Source organism: Astatotilapia calliptera, chromosome 4, assembly GCF_964374335.1.
Source record: "Astatotilapia calliptera chromosome 4, fAstCal68.1, whole genome shotgun sequence".
Taxonomy (NCBI): Eukaryota; Metazoa; Chordata; class Actinopteri; order Cichliformes; family Cichlidae; genus Astatotilapia; species Astatotilapia calliptera.
In genome coordinates, this window is record NC_137425.1 from 17143442 (window position 1) to 17162718 (window position 19277).

General features: G+C 40.0%; 3 protein-coding genes across 3 annotated transcripts; all 3 read right to left on the bottom strand.

Moving 5' to 3' along the window:
• Window positions 1-656: 656 nt before the first annotated feature.
• Window positions 657-3983, bottom strand: noxo1a (NADPH oxidase organizer 1a). The gene is made up of 8 exons (XM_026165100.2): window positions 3836-3983; window positions 3653-3733; window positions 3490-3562; window positions 3203-3386; window positions 2798-2988; window positions 2618-2725; window positions 2373-2490; window positions 657-1849 (listed from the first exon to the last, which is right to left on the bottom strand). The coding sequence occupies exons 1-8, from the start codon at window positions 3899-3901 to the stop codon at window positions 1084-1086; spliced, it is 1587 nt and encodes a 528-aa protein (XP_026020885.1). The 5' UTR covers window positions 3902-3983; the 3' UTR covers window positions 657-1083.
• Window positions 3984-5549: 1566 nt separating this feature from the next.
• On the bottom strand, window positions 5550-12896 carry gid4 (GID complex subunit 4 homolog). Its single transcript, XM_026165117.2, has 6 exons — window positions 12497-12896; window positions 11989-12048; window positions 11073-11180; window positions 10307-10408; window positions 10080-10210; window positions 5550-7047 (listed from the first exon to the last, which is right to left on the bottom strand). The coding sequence occupies exons 1-6, from the start codon at window positions 12719-12721 to the stop codon at window positions 6984-6986; spliced, it is 690 nt and encodes a 229-aa protein (XP_026020902.1). The 5' UTR covers window positions 12722-12896; the 3' UTR covers window positions 5550-6983.
• Window positions 12897-12983: 87 nt separating this feature from the next.
• drc3 (dynein regulatory complex subunit 3) lies at window positions 12984-19239 on the bottom strand. Its single transcript, XM_080300330.1, has 12 exons — window positions 18611-19239; window positions 18401-18517; window positions 18123-18289; window positions 17893-18039; window positions 17300-17419; window positions 17100-17212; window positions 16820-16994; window positions 16605-16736; window positions 16369-16439; window positions 15987-16110; window positions 15529-15660; window positions 12984-15066 (listed from the first exon to the last, which is right to left on the bottom strand). Exons 1-12 carry the CDS (start codon window positions 18768-18770, stop codon window positions 14971-14973), a joined length of 1554 nt encoding a protein of 517 aa, XP_080156456.1. The 5' UTR covers window positions 18771-19239; the 3' UTR covers window positions 12984-14970.
• Between the last annotated feature and the right edge of the window lie 38 nt (window positions 19240-19277).

Here is a 19277-nt window from a genome sequence, read left to right on the forward strand (position 1 = left end):
AGGGAGTAAATTAAATTTGAACCCATGGCATTCACTTGATGCACAGGCGTAGAAAAAAGTGTGTCAATTCACCCATTGACACACATTCATACAAATGTGTGTCAATAGGTGAATGAGGCATGTTTTATAAAGTGCCTAAAATGCACAAGAACCAGACCATCTGCTATGTGAGTGAGCGCCAGCACGAGTTGTGGTTTCCTGGCAGGCTTTAGATAAGGACTGCAGTTCTTGAGGATTCATGCTCAGCATGGAAAACGGCTGAAAAATGTCCTTTAGTTTAGATACAGCTTTATCTTCCTGGTTCATCCAGGTTTTTGCAGCACAGGCCCCTGAAAGTGTAAAACAAGCTGAAGGTATGAAAGCAAAAGCAGGATGTCTAAAGGTGTATTATTAGTTCCATTATGGGAAATGTCAGTATTGAATAAACCAGCTCAACTAGAGTTTTAACCCTAGTTGACTCTTGGAATCAAGAAGTAAACCTATCATGCTTTTAAATGACAGGTGAAGCCGGCGCTCTTGGAGGAAACCCAAGCAAGGGCGAGATTGTCCTCTAAGCCTCTGATTTTATGACATTCAAAACCGAACTGCAACATTTTCCTTCTAACTTCATGTGTTTGAAACAAGGTTTAGATGTGAAACATGCCAAAACAAACAGGTTGAGTTCCCCAAAATGCTTTTATTTGCTCTCAGCTACTCAGTAACACGAGTGCACCCAGATCAGATAATGAAGTGTGTGTTTGTTGACTATCCGCACGCACAGGCGGCGGGATAGGCTGCGAAGGTTTTTCAACAGGAATTTAAACAACTTCCACACACTGGTATGCAGACAAACATTTACTTTTCCTGCAGTCAAAATGAGCAGAAGAGCCATCGTTTGTGGAATCTACACAGACTATATGCATATAAGGCACAACACAAGGCTTCCAGTATGGAAAATAAAACGAGGCATGTTAAATGATCGATTGGTCAAAGTGGTGATGATACAGGAGCCATCACATATTCATCTAATCATCTAAAACAAAAGAACAGTTGTTCTTCTGTACTTTTATCACTTCAACAGTGACAAAAATAAAGCTTTACTTTTCAAACAGGAACTTTATCGGCTGATGATCTCAGCTTGGGTGACAGAGCACCTTTTGCTGCATTCTTGCGGGTGACAGAAGTACACCGGGAGAGGATCTCCTGGGCGCCCGGTCTGGGTGGCACCTTGGGTATTTTGGGTGATTTGTAGAGCGTGGGATCAGAGACACTCGAGATCAGCCTCCCCCCTGGGCCGCTCGTTGGGCTGAGGGTGTTGCTCGTCCCCGGTGGAGGGGTGCGGCTGAGACGCAGCCATTCATCATTGGCAGTGGGGCTCAGGTTCAGGGACGAGTTAAAGCTGGAGTCGTCACTGAAGCTGAAGTCGGTGCTGTCGCTCATAAAGCTATCCTCACTATCCTCCGTCTGACTCCTGGAGAGGACGCGTTCTTCGTCCTCTCCATCCATCTTCACCGTGATCACGGGCGGAGGAGGGTGAGAGGGAGAGGTGGGTGAAGTGGAGATATCGGTAGCAGCACTGGTACTGTTTGCAGCAGGCTGTGCATGAGGTTGTTCAGACAAAACCTCAAGAGACACAGACCTCTGCCTACTCTCCGGCAGGATCAGGAGAGGTGACGAAGACCTTACGGGGGGATGTTGCAGCAGGCTTCCTTGGGAGAGGCTCAGTTGGGAGTGCTGTTCCAGATTCGAGGATGGAACGAGAAGGGAAGTGTGGCGGCGCTGATCCAGGTGATGGGAAGTGTTATGAATATGAGGGTAGCGGTGGGGCTGCAGTATCATGGTGGGAATGTAACCCATTTTCCCACTGGATCTGTTAGATGACAAGAATGAAGAAATCAAAGTAATTTAAAATTGGAAATCATGCATCGTTCTTTTATTTCCACATACATGGCTACATAACAAGTGTCAGGCCTTTTGTGAAACTTTAAGCCATGACAACCGATGTTATGAAAGAAATCCAGTTAAATCAGGCTGCGCTATGGTACAAAATTCTTCTATTTATTCTTTTTAAATTCGGAAGAGATTTAAATTTCTTTTTCAAAGGAAATTACCATGAAAACATAATCGGTCATTAACTGTCTGTGCTTAAAATAGATTATTCATCTCATTTGAGTTGCCTCTGCTGATTGGTTGACAGGGCAGTGACACTCACTGAGCCTGTCTTTTCTTTTATCAGCTGTTCATCGTTGCGTACTAATGTTCATGCGACCCAACCTGTGTTTCTGGCTTTTTGGCAGTCACAGAGAAAGATCTGGGTGGTTGCAACTCTCATGGCTTGCAAGAATCTGTAACAAAATAACTTGAAATAAAAGTTTCAGCCCAGGCTAGAATACCTGACGAGCCACCAGCCATTTTCAGACTTCTGCAGGACTTCCACCACAGCACCTATGGTTACGGTCACCTCGTCAGTTTTGGTGGCCTTGTAGCTCTTGACTGCAGTGTAGAGTGCTCCTGGAGAGAGAATGAAGGATTAGACATAATGCTTTGCAATATGAATGATATTCACTGAATAAGGAAATACATAATGAGAGTGCAATGTCGTGAGAAAGGGTACAAGAAAAACTGTAGCTATGTGTACCTTTTTCAGGAATCTCCTCATGATCTTCATTATCATCATTTGTCCTCTCCAGATAGGGTGCAGGAAACCAGGCCATCCGCCTGTCTTCAGTCTCCACCAGCCACCATCCTGAATCACCAGAAACATGCATTTTACTGCTCACATTGAGTTATCCGTGTTAACTGAAAGCTGTCGGCTCACCTCCTTTGTCTTTGATGACCACATCGAGTTTGTCACCCTTGGCTACTTTCAAAGGTTTGTTCTTGGAGTCTTTGGTGTCATACGGGGCGACACACGTGTATGCTTCTGTGATAAACGGCTGGGTCACTTCACCGGCGTTTGCGTGAAGTCCTTCGCTTCTGAGTTCATCCTCCGGGGGCATGATGATGATGCTGAGGAGGAAGAGCAACACAGACGTGCACAATGTCAGAGTCATGCATTCATCTTGCATTATACATATTTATTTATGTACTCGTGCACTCAGAAGATTGAACCTGCAGATACAAGATTTTGCAAATGTTACGGTCCCTAAATTAGATCTGTGTGGGTAACTTTAACTAAAAGCTATTATAAAACATTTATTGTGTAATAAATGTTTAGCCGTACCCGTTTTTGGCAAAGTCCGGCTGCAGGTCCTGGTCTTTAGGGTTCAAGAACTGGATGAGCTCTGCAGACTGAGTCACTCGCTGGTCACAGGACAGGACTGCATTGCAATATTTCTGCAAATATTTCAGGCGCACCAGTGACTTGGTTGGGGCTTTCCCTCGACTTTTTTGCTTCACCCTCCCCTCTGAAATCCCAGAGAGCGATTTTAGTTACAATCCCATCGGTCTGTAAGTGAACCATGCGATTCTTGTAAAGCAGCAAGTGTGGTCTACATGACCCGAACATACCTCGAAATCTGGGGACAATTCTGTCAGATTTTCTCAGCTTGTTTGCAGGTGGGAATGCTTTCTTCAGTTGTTTCTGTGAGAAATAATTTGAGTAACAAAACAAAAGTTACCTGGATATGTGCAACTTGGAAAAAACAAAAGAAAGAAGGTGTTTTATACTCACGTGCATTTTCATGAATTCTCGAAAACGTCTGTAAATCACAACACTGCTCTCGTCGGACCAAAGCACAGAAGTCTTGTAAAACTGGAAAAGAAAAGGCAGCTTTTCTCAGGAGAGGCACGCATTTTATTTAATAAAAATACCCACACATAGAACCAGGAAAGTGAAAAATCCTTTGCTGCTTACTTTGGTCTTTTCCTTCTGCAGTACTCCAACTAGATGGATGCTTATGGGATACTGCTTAGCCTCCATAATGACAGCACAGATGGGTGCTTGGGAGCTGCAGTCAAACTAGCTCAGCCTTTTCCAGGTATGTGACTGAAGCAGTGAGGCTCTGCAGGTGAATTTATGCTTCCTCCACCGGAGCAGGTGTGGCTCTGGTTTACGTAGGCAACCAGAGGGGGAAAATCTGCAGTTGTGTACATGCTGGAAATTCTTGCAAATTAGCTTTGGTGCATATCACACAAAATATATTTTCACAAAAAAGTTGAATTTATATTGATATTTATATAAAACTGCAGTTTTTGTTTTTTTTAGTGTTCATTTTTGAAAAAAGAACAGAATTTACTCCTGATTTTCTCTCTCTTTCTTTCTTTGTTACACACACACACACACACACACACACACACACACACACACACACACACACACACACACACAGTTGTATTTCCATGACAGTGATTTACATTCATTTCCTGGAGACTTTGTCTAATCCAAATGTAAAGCTTAATGTTAATTTTGTTTGATAATATGTTGTGTGATGTTTCGTTCTGTGTAGCACTTTTTTTTTACAAGAAGAAAAAAAGTAGAATAAATTAAACACAGAAATGATCAAAAATATTTTTTATATATTAGAGGATCAATTTGCATGATCATGAAGATAATGAAGTAGCACAAATGACACATGTGGTGTAATGAAAAGAACAACTAGTGTTTGTAATGGTAGCGTTGCTAGTTTATTTTATTAATTTACAAAAATACCTGACAATATAGAGCACCACTTCTTTTAAATCCATACAGCTTTGATTCTGATATATAAATATGGATTTATTATGCACGCCTATGAAAGTGTTTTTTTTTTTTTGTGTGAGTAATTATTGGATTTCCTGCTGTTGGTCTAAAACCAAAGACCATAAAGTATTGCTGCAAACAACTACTCATAACTAATTTCTTAAGAAAGAAACCACCATTGTTAAAGCCAGATGAGGAAGTTAGTGGGGGGGGGGAAAATGGCATCTCTTTCCTTCTGTGGGCCGTAAATATTTCTTCCTGTCTTCTGAGGAATTTTGATCTGTGGCACGTAGGCCAACGTGGTGACAATTTTTGTTTTCTTTCTAGACTTTTATGTTCTTTGACTGTCATCAGCAGCCTGCGGATAACCCCCAAAGCAAAAATATTCATTTAGTCTCTGCCCATTTCATTCGGTTAAATGTTTAAAAAAATTAAATAAAATAAAAGCTGAAGCAGCTCAACATAGATATATTTTATTTTCTCTTAGCATTTAACACTAAAGGAAGATCAAACCAGTGAAATGTTTAACAATGCAAAACTCTTTTATTTGACCAAGTCTTGATAAATAGCTTTCTCATGGTCACTGTGATACAGAGTTAGCATTAGTGACTACTTCCTCATTCAGTTCAGGCTGAAACAGAGGTGAGACTCAAACAATGGCTAACTTTGACTTTTCAGCACTTCCAGCATGTTAGAGGGACTACAAAGTGGGACTATTGCCCAAACAGCTAAACAACAGTATTGATATCGGCTGAGATGGTCACAAGAGAAAAGCAGTTTGGTTTGTGTGGTCAGCTACTGCTAGCTGCTGTTACATGTGATTCAGAATGTACCAAGTAATTGCTGTTATTATAAAACACTCTTTAAAGAGCAGCCAACCATACAAACATGTATCAAAGTTATTTATTTCTCCTCACAGCAGAGTTAGAATACACCATCTTTCATAAAACTTACAGACTCCAAAATAAACATTTCTTCTACATTGCACATTTTACAGTTTTTTGTTAATCATGTAACAAGAGTCATTAGGATAGTAATATCTGCGATCTCCTCGCTTGAGTTAAAAGACTGTAGTGTGAATAGCATTCGCACATCAACTTATACCCGAGGTCTGACCTTTAGCTTAGCCAGATAACACACAGTTTCTCTCATATTATTAAATGTTCATGATTTCAAATAAAGCAACATTAAACTAGTCACCCATCTTAAAAACAACAGGAGCTTTACAGTTAAAATTGTAAGGCAGCAGGTTTTTCCTAAAGCATCAAAGGTGGTTTTATTCTTTTTCCATCAAGCTTTCACAACCACACACAGGTGCTTTTAAACATTATAGCAACACATTATTTGATTCTCCAATTTGTTACACTGCAGTCAGAGCTCTGCGTTCATTTTCTTGTGTTCAATCTGAAGTTTTCCAAACTCTTCCCAGAAATATTTTACTTGGCACAAACCCCCCAAAAAAACTTTCAATCTCAACTAGATTATGAGTCACTGGTTACAGTTGCTGTGCTTCAGGTTGATGGTTAGTATAATTAACCCCCCCCCCCTTACATTTTACTCCTGATTTAAAATAAATAAATCTCCCTTAAACAGAAGTGATCTGAAAATTAAAATAAAAACTAAAATTAAGTGGTGTAAGAAATTCGACCCATTATTAATCTTTGGCTTGCATAGATAAACACTTTACAAAGTTGAGATGATTTTTCAAAAAGCTGCAGCTTTTTACAAACAAGGTTTTCACTCATTTCCAGCTCATCCATATCAGGATTACTAAAATACATATTGCCTGAACATTACAGCAGCATACCATCCCTGATCATATAGAACCTGCATAAAAGCTCTCATGCATCTCTGCTTGTTGCGCGTCTAACTCGTTAATCATCACAGGTCCTCAAAGATTTTGTATCTTTCAAATAAGATAAATATATTAAGCTTTACTCTTTTTTTCCCCAACTCTTAAAAGCAACACTTTGTCTTAACAGAAACAAATGGAGGAAATCTGTTTTGAACTACTGAGGAATTTTCTTTTCTTTTTTTTTTTTTTTTTTACAAGTGCAGGAAAAACAAACAAAACCAGAAAACAAATTTCAATCTGCCGCAGCAACTGTGAGAAAATTCCACGTCTCACAGATCTTCCTTATGGTTCTTCATCTGTGCCTTCTTTCTAGCAGTCCAGCAGAAGAGTGTCTGACCAGCTGTGTTTTTCCTTGCCAGTGAGGAAAATGGGTCACCTCCATTCTTGGCATTAAAGGATTCTCCATCCCGTTTAAGCACAGGGCAGCATGAACCTTCTTTTGTCACTCCACATCCCTGCACAGCCACGTCACCGAAATTCGTAAATAGGCATACTGTGCTCTCGAATATGGTTCAGGCTTAAAGACTGGTACCTGCAGGAAATAAGTTGGAAAAACAAAACCAATCATGAGACATGTGTTCATGTGAAAAACTGCAAACTTAAAGTAACCGGCGCTACTTGGGTACTTTAAGACTCAGAAAACAAAGTTTTTGCAAATGGCGCAGATTCAGTTTTAATTTGAAAAAGTAAACAACTGGCAAAGAGAGAGACACTTCTGGAAACATTCCTGATAGGATCTCATCTGCTGCAATAATTAAGCCAAACATTGTGCACATTATACCACAATGTATCAGCGTTTAAGAATTTCGCCTGAAAAAATGGCAGCTATCCCCTAAACATCAAGCATGGTTTGGGTAAAGAATCATACAGTGATCATTGTCTGCATGTTTGACTAAATTCTTTCTAAACCTGTAGGAGGAGGAGTCATTTTTGTCAATTGTGGGTGACTGATGCCTTGGGATGGAATAAGCCCATCAGTCCTTCGGCTGACTGAGTTAATAGTACAAATGGCAATTTTTATTTATATAGCACATTTAATTCTAAGTACAGTAAATGTGCTTCACACAGAGAGATTAGAAACATTACAACTTGTGCAGGTTTTACAATGCTTTCAGGCAGTAACATGAGTGAAATGACAGCAATATGAGGCCATAACAAGTTATAGAAAAGAATACAAAGGACTGTTGAAAGCAATTTAAAACTTAAGGAAACATGAGGAAATATTATTACCTTCAGGAATTATATCAATGTTGTGTGAGTACACCTATTCAAATTGGGATGACTCCCTCTAGTGATACATAATAACCCTGATACTGTTCCAATTTATTCCCACTTTGCACCACCTCCCAATTTATATTTTTCTGCTATTATAGCCACCATATAGTCCTGGCTTACTTTCAGTAGCAAAGCATTTATTACCACTGCTACTCTTCCCCTTTACAATCCCAATACCAAAAAACTTGGACAAATGAATAAAAACAAACAGTGATTTGTAAATTTCAGAACAAAATGTTTGAACTGCACAAGTGTAACACTTAAATACTTTAACTCATTTTGAAGTTGATGTAACAACATGTCTGAAAAGTTCATCTAAGAGAGGCAAAGTTTCCCAGAAGCAAGGATGGTTGGAGCTTAGCAATCGACAGGAAACCGCATCTAGAAACTATTGAACCAATTCAGAAAAACGTTTCATAACACAGAATTGTGAAGACTGAATATCTGATTTACAGTATCATATCAAAGACTGAGAATCTGAAGAAATCAGCACACAAGACTAAAAATCATCAATTCATTTGTTTCTGCTTCTCTAATTCAGATTCAGATTGTGTTGAAGGTCAAGGAAATTGAAATACCTTTTGAAAAATAAGAAAGCTGGTCCTTATGACAAAAAAGGAGATTGACCACCTTGTTGTTGGCAATACTCTAACAAGCCAGCATCTCTCTGGTATATGAGTGCATTAGTGCCTATAATTGGCAGCTTGTACATCTGGAACAAGCACGATCAGTAGGGATGGGTACCGGTGTCCGGTGCCATCATGGCACCGGTTCTGACATAAACGGTAGTAACCAGACCGAAAAGCAGCGCACATTTCGGTGCTTTTTTTTTCCTGAGCTGTGATACACTTTAGATTCTAGCCAATCATTTTACGTTTCCGAGGATAGTAGGCGGGGCCAGGTACGTACGTTCTGTTAGAGCAGAGCTACAGATTAAAAATGTCCAAGGCGAAGCGGTCAAAAGTCTGGCTGTACTTCATAGCAAAATATGCAAACTCAGCAGCCTGCAACAAGTGCTTTAAGCTGATACTGTGATACTGTCAAAGGAGGTAACACCTCGAATCTGATGAAACACCTGGCGACGCATAGCGTTTTTTTTTAAAAGCCCAGAAATGCGCCGTATTTGATAGCTTGCTGCGAGACCTCACACCGAGCGCATCTACTGCGGGCGGGTTGCCTGTTATGCAACATCCCCCAAAAACACGAAGAGGAGAGTCCTAGCCCCTAGCCCTGCCAGTGTAGCAGAAATGATGACGGATGATGGTGGCAGCAGCCGTTCTTCTCTGCGTGAGTAGCTAATTTACGTTGAGTAGGCTAACCACGTTATTACATTAATGCATGTAAGGTGAACTAGCAAACATCATCATAGCTACATGCGGCTGTCCTCTTGTTTGATGGCAGATACTCCCTGCACCCTGGCTAAAAAGGCTAAAATGACCAAAGAAAAAGTGGAAAACAGTTAAACATGAGAGGTTTAGGACAAAGTTTGTGTTTTTTCCATTGTTTAAGCACTGCTTCCAGCCAAGAGTGATACCATATATGCCCCATAGCTGCAGAAAAGGCTAACATTGTTATATTTTTACAAAAAACAGCTGAACATGAGAGGTTTTTGGACCAATTTTGTGTTCTCCATTCTTTAAGCACCGGTTTGAGCACCGGCACCGTTTCAAAAGTACCGATTTGGCACCGGTATCGGATAAAACCTAAACGATACCCATCCCTAACGATCAGTGCTAAAAGGTATATGCGGGTTTTAGAACATATCCTCTCATCCATAAGTCTTTTCTCCCCACAGGAGGCCTTCAATATTTCAGCAAGACAATGCTAAACCATATACTGCATCAATTACAGCAGCATGGCTTCATAGTTGAAGAGTCCAGGTGCTGAACTGCCTGCCTGCAGTCCAGACCTTTCACCAACTAAAAACATTTGGCACATAGTGAAACAAAACGTACAACAAAGCCAACTCGGGCAGCTACAATTCTATGAAGACGAAAGCCCAGCAGCTGAACTTGTCTGTTCCAGGTAGTTTATAGAAGATTAAGAAAATAGGAGGCTACACATTGGTAAACACAGCCCTTTCTCAACTTTTGAGACGCGTTTCTGGCATCAAATTACAAATGAGTTAATATTTTTCTTAAAATGGTACATTTGATCGTTTTATTTGTACTACTGTGAATAAAAGTTTACGATTTGCAAAATTTTACACAACATTCCAACAAACACATGGATGCAAAGTCACGCGGCTGAGGTGCATGTGTGAAAACTGTTTTAATGATTAGTAATTACCACTCTGAGCTCCGATGATAATAGTAACCCTCAATAGTGGCTGTGGACTTCTGGAAGCAGATGTAGTAGAAACCTGCAAAGGAGGCACCACTGATATCTTTGATCGTGTGGTCTGGAACTAGAAACTGCTCCTGAATGCACAACAAGAGCGGAGGTTAAAGTCTGACCCCAAGCTGAGAACATGCACAAATTAATTTCACAGCTAAAATGAATGACAGAGTGCCAACCTTCCACCTCATGAAGATATAGTCACTGTTTTCCAGTGCATCATAGTCAAAGTCATCAGAGTTGAAGTTCCTGGCATATTTGCAAAAAGCCTTAAACTTGCTCTGGTGACAAAACAGAAGAGCAGGAAATAAATACCAACATCTGCAACAGATCTTCTGACAGTAACCATTTGGATATAAAAGAGTTGGTAAACAGGTGTCAGCAATCACATTAATTAAAGCACTGCATCATTAGTAACACCTGTGCTACTCATACTCCTTAATATCAGGTCAAAAAACAAAAAAACAAAACTGTTGTGAAATAGGCTTTGTTTGATTCCCCTACTTTATCTTCTGCCATGTAGAAGATAAAGTAGGGGATAAAGTAGTATAAGTGTTAAATAACACAATAGGTGTTATTTAACACCCATTGTTAGCTGAAAAATCAGGAATGGCGAAGCAATGACCTCCACACACAACATTAGGAAAGGCTTTCCTGAAAGACATGAGGACACAAACTGCCCTCAAACTGGTTAGATAAGGAGCTGTGGCGACTTTAACTGTGCCCTTTTGAGAAAAAGCTGTGTCATGGTATCCAGTTTTCCAAGCTAGAGAAAACTGACACATGTCCAAAAACTTAAAAATCAATGATGAAGAAAACTAAAAGCACATTGTTCGTTCACATGTACTTTAATGATCAAGTACTACTTCTTTGATCATTGTAAAATTATTAACAGCACTTCCTGCAGCAGTTAAAATCAGTAAATTAAAAATCAGCAGGACTTACCCAGTGTTTTTTATCCACATCCTCATCCGCATCCCACTTTCTAGTTAAAAATGGCCTCTTCCGGCTGATCATTTCTCCAGCGAAGAACGTTGTTAGAGTCGGATACTCCTGCCAGACACAGAATGAATTAGGAGGGAAAGATAAAACGGGACTGTTCGCAACGTGATTTGGTACTCGTTTTAAAACTGCATTTATCCTGCACTGTGCAAACAGCCTATTCAAATGTCCAGATTTCCTGTGATTTACATGTTGATGGGCAGGGCTTAAGCTTCAGGATCAGCAGAATAGATGTAGTGCATTATTCCTTTTCATCTGGCTGCTTTCACAATTTCTTAAAATATGGTACTGTATAACATATAAAAATAATAAAGCAGCATTAAGAGGAATGCTCCCTTGCTTTAATTTTCTCATGGATACCAGGTGAGCTTTAATACAACTCCTTCACTCACAACCTGACTTCTCTTCTTTCACTCACTCTGCCAAAGCTGAACTTTAACCCAAGATCCCCCTGACCTTTTTGCTTCCATATGTTACATAATGTAATGGGTATACAGCTGACACTTGAGCTTAAGCATGTGTGGTTAGCCCTAAAGGCCTCACATCTAGCCAAATCTACTTTTCTTAAGTTGAATGAATGGGATTGTTCTAGGGAAAGTTTTAAAAAAAGAGGAGTTGGTTGATGCAACCAAGCTGGCCATTATTTAACTAAAGTTAAACTTGGCTCTTCTTTTACTCATAAGTTGATTGATTACATTTTTAAGATTTTTTGCTTTTGAAGTGGAAACGTTGTGAACCACTGGTCTAATGTACTCTGTCACATTGCAGTCTGCTTAAAGCGAGTGGAAACCAGTCAGTGGAACGACTTCAAAAGAATAAAGGTCAGTCTTACTACTCATGATGTAGCTGGGAGACTTACCTCAGTCAGGCCATTGATTTTCAGGTAGCCACACAAATACGAGTCCTCTACAGTCACATGCTGAGAAAGACAGAACACATATTTTACTGATGGTTCCACATGACGAGCACAAAATCCTTCATGGTAACAAGAAAACTGTCTGTAAGTTGGTGGGAAAGCTCACCGAGATGGGAAATATTATATTAGCTGTGTCAACACCAGCTGCTATATTAATACTGCAATTTAGGTAGCTTTGGGGGGGGGGGGGGGGGGGGGGGGGGGTTAAACGTCAACTTGTCTGTGAAACATCGGTTTTTAAAGCCAAGTTGTCCCAAATTCAAACTCCAAAAGAAGACATAAGGTCATTAAGCTAGCTCAAAATTTGCTCAACATGTAGGAAAAGCAACAAAAAACAAAAAATGAGCTAATGAAGCTAACATCTGGAAAGATAGCAAGTTAGCAACTATGGATGCACAGAGTCTACTCATATGCAGACTTTGTATATAACTATACAGGACCACAAAATTACCTGCAAGACCACCTCAACGTCGTACGAGTTGCCTTTACTCTTCTGGTATCCACGAAACTGTGCGCCGCTGTACAGAAGCGAGGTGGCCACCCCCGGCTGGTGGGTGTTGATCGGGGCAGGGGGGACGAGAGAGGCCGAGGATGGGCAGGCCGATCGGGTGGTGCCGCGGTACTCTGCTCGGACAGGCATGACGAGCGATAAGGTGCCACCGTCAGCAACCGTCATGAGCTTTGTCACCGGGAACACCGCAGTTGCAGAGAGAAAAAGTGGGTGCTGAGACAGGAGGGCCTGTCAGCTACGTAAATTCTCAGAGCTCCAAAACTTCGCTCAAATGAAAACCTAGTCCGAGAACTCGCTTCTGCCAAACGCCTCTTCCCTGAATTTGATTGGCTGGGAACTGGCGCGCGGCTGCTTCAGCTGGATTCTTATTGGAAAAGGCACCGAAAGTTGTTCTGGGTATTGTATTCAAATCTCACGCAGTTCAAGATTTTTTTCTTTTAACAGTAGCTTTATTTATACACTTTAACACAGACAGCGACCAACTCACGTTTGCATGATTTAGTGCTGAAGTGCTGAAATCACACATAGAATCATACAATATTTTAGAAAGTGTTGAGATCAATTAAGGTTAATTCACAGCAGTTCAATTACATAATTAGGTAAACAAAAGAGCAGAATGGTCAACGGCTCACCAATCTGGAAAAAAACAGTGTATACAAATTGTGTGACAATTTCAGTTCCATAACATGCAATTGTAAAGACTAAATATCTCTTCATCTACAGCACATAAAATCATCAAAAGATTCAGAGAAAATCTCTGCCTAAGAGACAAGGCTCAAAATCACTGCATTACACACAGGTGCTATTCCAGTGCATGGACTCAGGAACGCTTCCCAAAAAACATAATTTGCTGTACCGTCCACAAATATAGGTTAAACATCCATGATGGAAAAAAGAAGACACGTTATTCACATACACCACTGTCTTTTCTAGACTAATGCTCATTTACAGTGCTGTGAAAAACTATTTTCCTCCTTTCTGATTTATACCAATATATTAGTTTATTCATGCCAACAGTCAAACATGGTGGTGGTAGTGTGGATGGTCTGGGGCAGCTTGTGGCCGTGATGTCTTCATCAGTACATTTGGTTCTATGTAAAAAAAAATGTCCACTTGGGTGTTTCCTAAGTCAGGAATATCAGTGGATGATGTAGGGTGGTGGGAAGAAATGGGGCAGGGGTAGGGGTGGGGGTCAGGGGGATGAAAGCAAGAGATGTTTGCAAACAGTCTCTGACAAAAAAATAACATCAACAAACAAACTTGTGAATACATTACTGCATTGCACACTGACCAAAATTTTCCACGTGTGGGACTAATAAAGGTTTATCTTATCTTACATTTTTCCTCTTCCAATGCTTTCCAGGCTTCCTGTAATTTGATCTCTATATTTTCAACATTCTTTGTATTTTGCATTGCCTTTGCTGTCTCTTGCATTTTTTTCTCCTTCTTAAGTGCTTTTTGAGCTTCTAACAATGCCTTCTTTACATTTTCAGTCTCATTTCTTGCCTCCTGTTTACCCCCTTTTCTTCCTCAAGTGTTTTCTGGACATTCAATAACTCCTTCTTTAGCTGTTCAGCTTCCTTCTTTGCATTCTCCAGTTCGTTTGTTGCCTCCTGCCTTTTACTTTTCTCCTCTTCAAGCGCTTTAAGGACTTCCTGTAATTCTTTCTTGGCATTTTCCGCTTCCCGTTTTGTGTTTTGAAGTTTCTTTTTTGCCATCTGTGTTACACTTTTCTCCTCTTCAAATACTTTCTGCACTTCCAACAGTTGTTTTGTATTTTTGCTTGCTGCTTTCTCCTTTTCTTCCCTTTCTGTGCTTTCTTGACATTCAGCACTTCCCGCTTTGCACTTATAACTTTCTTCTCTTTATTTTCTATTCAATTTCTTTGACCTACGACCTCCACTTTTCACTTCTTCAAGGGCTTTTGGATTTTAAGATTCCTTGTTTACTCTCCACCGTTTTGCTTATCTTTCCTTGGTCGTTTTGGCCTTTTCACCAATAAATGAATCTTTTACAGAGAAATTCAGGGCAATTGATGTTGTCTTATCTGAATTTGTTTGTAGTGAACTGCAGTTTTCTTTGTTGTGAGCAGAGGTGGTTGTATAGATGCCTTTCCTTCCCCCAAAGGGGATTTGTGTCTCTGCCTGGAACTGAACCAGCAACCTTTCATTTGCAGAACGAATGTGCAAGTACATCACAGAGCCACTGTGATAAATACACACACACAAAACAGAGAAATCAGAAAGGGGTTAAATACTTTTTCACAGCACAGTAGCTCATGCCCCGAGTATAGGTTCTTGCTCTGTATCTTTTTTTCTCTTTTAGCGGTAGTGTTTGAACCCTCATTTGTGAATACAACTGTATTCACTGACAGTGGTTTTTGAAGTGTTCTTGAGGCCACCAAGTGGTTTCCACTATATCAACTCCTCCAGCTGCTCCCTCAAATTATCCACATATCTGTGGATGTCTGAGATGTTCATGCGGTTCCGCTTCAGTTCCTCATCTCGTATCTGTAAAAAGCAACAAAGCCATCAAACAAATAAATAGTCTTTGATCAAAGAAATATTAAAATAGAGTGCAAAGGTCTTGAGTCCCCCTCTCATTTCTTTATATTTTGCTAAGAAAATGGGAAATGCATGCAGTGATTTATTGAAAGGCGTAAAAAACAACTGGAAAACAAAGCAGAGCCTGAAAATCAGTATTTATTATGTCCACCTTTATTCTTCAACAGTTTGAACTCTCTTAATCGTAGTTTTCAGGAATAGTTGAAGGACATTCAAATCTCTTCTTTGGATTCTGTTCTCTCAAGAAACACTATTGGAAATCCTACAGAACTACTGCTCAAGATCACTTAAAAAATACAAAAAGATTTGGTTACTTGGAAGCAACATATAAAGAAATGACGGTAAGTACAAGATTTATATGTCGACTTTACATTAGACTGTTTGTTTAATGTAATTTCAGTTCTCTACCCCCTTAATGAGGGCCTCCTTCCAGGCACTGATGCCTGTAGTCAGCTGAGTCTCTCGGTCATTGATCTTCAGGAGGTGGTTATTGTGGGCTGTGGCCAGTGCATCTATCACTGCATCTCTGTCTTCAAACAGCTAAAATATAAAACATAGGAGTGACAGAATGAGGCCTTGATACTGTTAGCGCACCATGTTTTAAGCTCACCTGAAGAAATATATTATACTTGATCTGGAATTGAAAAAAATATAATGCAGTTTTTGTATTTTCTTTGATTCTTTTTCTTTTTTCACTCTTTGAAAACTACACGCAATGATCTGCACCCTCTATTCATGCACAGTTATCTGTTAGATTAACAAAGACCAGAACAGAGACAGAAACTTGCAGGGGTTTTTTTTTCAGCCATATATTTGTAACCATATATTTTGTAATACCAGTTTGGCTTATAAAGGACGACACTGACCATTATAACATCATCTGGCAAGTCCTCCTTCCGGGCGTCTCTGGCCACTGTCTGCAAGATTTTAGCAGCAACTATTTGCATCTTCTGATAATAGTCATCTTCAAGATCTCGACAGTGGGAGAACGTATTGTTTTGTTAAAGAAATCACTCACACAGGAAAACATCTGTTTGATTAAACCCCATTAAACCCTCATTTGTGCTACGACACTCTGGTGAGTTGATGAACCACTTTCTTCTGCTTATCCAGTTTAAGGTTGCAGGGACAGGTCACCAGTGAGTTGGAGTGCTCATGACTATATAATTACTAGCATACAGTAATGAGTGTTTTTAGAATGTTTTTGAGGCAGTTCTGTTATTTTCCTGTAAAAAAAAAAAAGGATATATCCCCTGTGCGATTTCACTGAAGTGTCTAACCATGTCTGAGATTCTGCTCTCAAAAGTTTTGATCTTCTCCTAAAATGACCAAGCAGCATCACTTTGATTAAATGTGAAACACAGACATACAGTCTCATGACATATCAAGTATTTTAACATAATTTATAAAATAAGAAATTTCATGAGATTTCATTGAGATATTTTACAAATTATACAAGTGTACAAACTCTAGCATACACTAACCTCCATCTCGCTGACCAGCTGAAACTCCAGTGTCATGAGGTTTTTACAGAGCCGGTTAATTTCACCATTGCAGTGGTCAATCTTGACTTTGCGTACCTCTGGGTCTGATAACTGCTGCAACTCTTCTGTCCGCTTTAAAGGAGAAAACACAAAATATCATCTCATGCTGAGTCACTGCATTCATGTAAATCACTGTGCACACGGAAAAGGCTTGCCTCTTTGTGTTCATGATTAAACTTTGCTAACATCTGCGATGCCTTCTCCTGGCAGTCTGTCACAGCCTTTTCTTGGCAACTGAAGAAAGACTTCACCTCTGTCTCCCTTCGTTTGTGCTCAGCCAAGCCCCTTTCAAATAACTGTGTACACAGCTCCCCCATTTGGTGCTCAAACGTAAGTGCAAGGTCAAGGAACCAAAAGGAATGATTGGTTTAGCCTGTACTATGACAATAATAAAAATGCACGCATGGATTAGGAAACCAGGATGATAAAAGATATCTTTGAATCAGAGAATCCATTCCTGGTGCACAGTGCAGTGTTTGTGCTTTTGGATCATCTTTAAACATGGTCTTAAACAGAGAAGAGCCATTAAGGAACTCCACAAAGGCATCCTTCACAAAAAACAACAAAAAAGAAAACATAAGTGTCAGACTGTATGTATACAAATCAACAGATGAGTCACAAAAAAAAGATAGTACTCGGTGTAATTTTAGCTCAGCTTCGTGTCTTTGTCGAGCCTCATCAGCCTGGTGTAGCTCCAGCTCTTCAAGTCTCATTTTCTCAAGGACATAGTGATATTTGATAGATGCTTCCTTTCTCTGTACGTACACAGAAATAAAATTTTGTTACTCTGCATCAACCAGCAATTCATAAATGCACATGAGGATGACTTTCAAACAAGCTTGGGTACAGTCAGCTTTACTGTTACATCTGTCTCCCTCTCATTCACACACATACTCTGTTTTGCTTCTGCTGACCTTCCTTCTTCTCTCTAGCACACCTCCATTTCTCCAGACTCTCTTCCACCTGCTCGCTACTCTCACTACGGATCCCATTTTCATCTGCAAACATCGTAGTCAACCTGTCCATCACCACTGCAAACAAAAAGGGGCTCAGGTGTAATCCTATCCCCATCTTGAACTAATGTGTCACTCCTTCTGCACACCTCACCACTGTCTCACTGTCCTCATACATGTCCTAGGCTTGGGTATACTCATACTCTGTAAATGTGTATGTAAATGCTACTTTAAAGGTAAGCGCAGAACAAAATGTAGATTGGGTTTGCACTTACTGTCTTCTGGTCAAGTATTCTGGAGTCTAGGAACATCAGCTTTGGAAAGTAGGCAGCGATGAAAAATCTGTAATCACCCTCGTTTAGGAAAGGATTTCCAAACAGGTTGAACGCTGCCAGGTTCTTGAACTTCCTGAGGTAGAGCACCTTTGAAATGCATTAGGTTAATTAAACAGTATCACATGAATGTTTCCCCATACTTGCATGGCAAATGCAGAAACGTTTCTTACATTATCCAACTGCCCAATTAGGTTGTTTGAAATGAAGAAGTGAGTTAGGTTCTCAAGTGTGTCCATATTTTCAATGACAGAGATTTTGTTGTTGGATAGATTCAGCACTTCAAGCTTCTGCACACACTCCAGACCCTCTATTTTCTCAATCTGGTTGAATGACAGATCTGAGGGACACATTCGAAATGACTCTCATCATTACCAGTAGATTCTGAGCTGATATAAGATGGCAGTGCCTACACATCATTTGGTCAACAAGAACAAACTTTGTATCTTACTAAGCCACGTCAGATTAATCAGATGGTCCAGTCCCTGGATCTTTTCTATAGCATTGTTATTTAACTCAAGTTTGGACAAAGATGAGAAGTCCCATAAGTGATCAATCCTCAGGATGTCTGAAAATGTATAAAAAAGCATCCTCTCACTCAAACAAAATCAGCATGCTAAACATTGCTACATTCCTCATCACCTTCATGATTTCCCCTTACTTTTGTACTCCAGTCTTAATTTCTGGACTTCATTAAAGTGGATTTGGCTCGCATCTGGAAAACGCAGGATGTGATCTGGTTTAAACTGTTCATGCACAGCATGCTGCAGGATCTCTTTGTCCATCGACGTGGGCTCAGAGATAATATATTCCGAGCTCATGCTGCTGTTTTGTGACCGGAGACAGACTTGGCATCACTTTACACTCTGATAAAAAAAGAAAAAAGAAAAATATGTCATTAAAAACAAACAAAACTTAAGAAACCAGGAAGGGGGTAAATGCTTTTTCACATCATTGTATGCAAATTTGAGGATATTGCTCTGAATATACTGCCAAACACCGTCATTGGCTCTCTAAGAAATAAATAAATGAATTTAGCCAAAGCCAAACCTAACTACTGCTGTTTTTGTCACCGTAAAACGCTTAAAAATACAGAAAACCAGCTGGTGTTATCGATAAATTCAGTATGCCGCTACTTACCCCTGTTGTTTACGCTCAGTTACATAGCAACAGGTTCATTTTAAGCTGCATTCAAGTACTTGATCCCGTTGAAAAAGGCATCAACCTGAGACAAGACTCTGTAAGAGTTTTGCTTTAACCATAAATTCTGTCTTTTAAGTCTGAGGTTATCTTGTAATGTACATGTATGTCTTATATTCATAAAAGCA

Excerpts from the sequence above, each read along its gene's own strand:
- noxo1a (XM_026165100.2), bottom strand. The coding sequence starts at position 3,901 with ATGGAGGCTAAGCAGTATCCCATAAGCATCCATCTAGTTGGAGTACTG. Across the intron at positions 3,734-3,835 it reads TGCAGAAGGAAAAGACCAAA|TTTTACAAGACTTCTGTGCT; the intron begins GTAAGCAGCAAA and ends TTTCTTTTCCAG. Across the intron at positions 2,989-3,202 it reads CCGGACTTTGCCAAAAACGG|CATCATCATCATGCCCCCGG; the intron begins GTACGGCTAAAC and ends CTTCCTCCTCAG.
- gid4 (XM_026165117.2), bottom strand. The coding sequence starts at position 12,721 with ATGACGGTTGCTGACGGTGGCACCTTATCGCTCGTCATGCCTGTCCGA. Across the intron at positions 11,181-11,988 it reads AAATCAATGGCCTGACTGAG|GAGTATCCGACTCTAACAAC; the intron begins GTAAGTCTCCCA and ends TGTGTCTGGCAG. Across the intron at positions 10,211-10,306 it reads ATATCTTCATGAGGTGGAAG|GAGCAGTTTCTAGTTCCAGA; the intron begins GTTGGCACTCTG and ends TTGTGCATTCAG.
- drc3 (XM_080300330.1), bottom strand. The coding sequence starts at position 18,770 with ATGAGCTCGGAATATATTATCTCTGAGCCCACGTCGATGGACAAAGAG. Across the intron at positions 18,290-18,400 it reads GATTAATCTGACGTGGCTTA|ATCTGTCATTCAACCAGATT; the intron begins GTAAGATACAAA and ends TGTGTCCCTCAG. Across the intron at positions 15,661-15,986 it reads TGCCAGATGATGTTATAATG|CTGTTTGAAGACAGAGATGC; the intron begins GTCAGTGTCGTC and ends TTTATATTTTAG.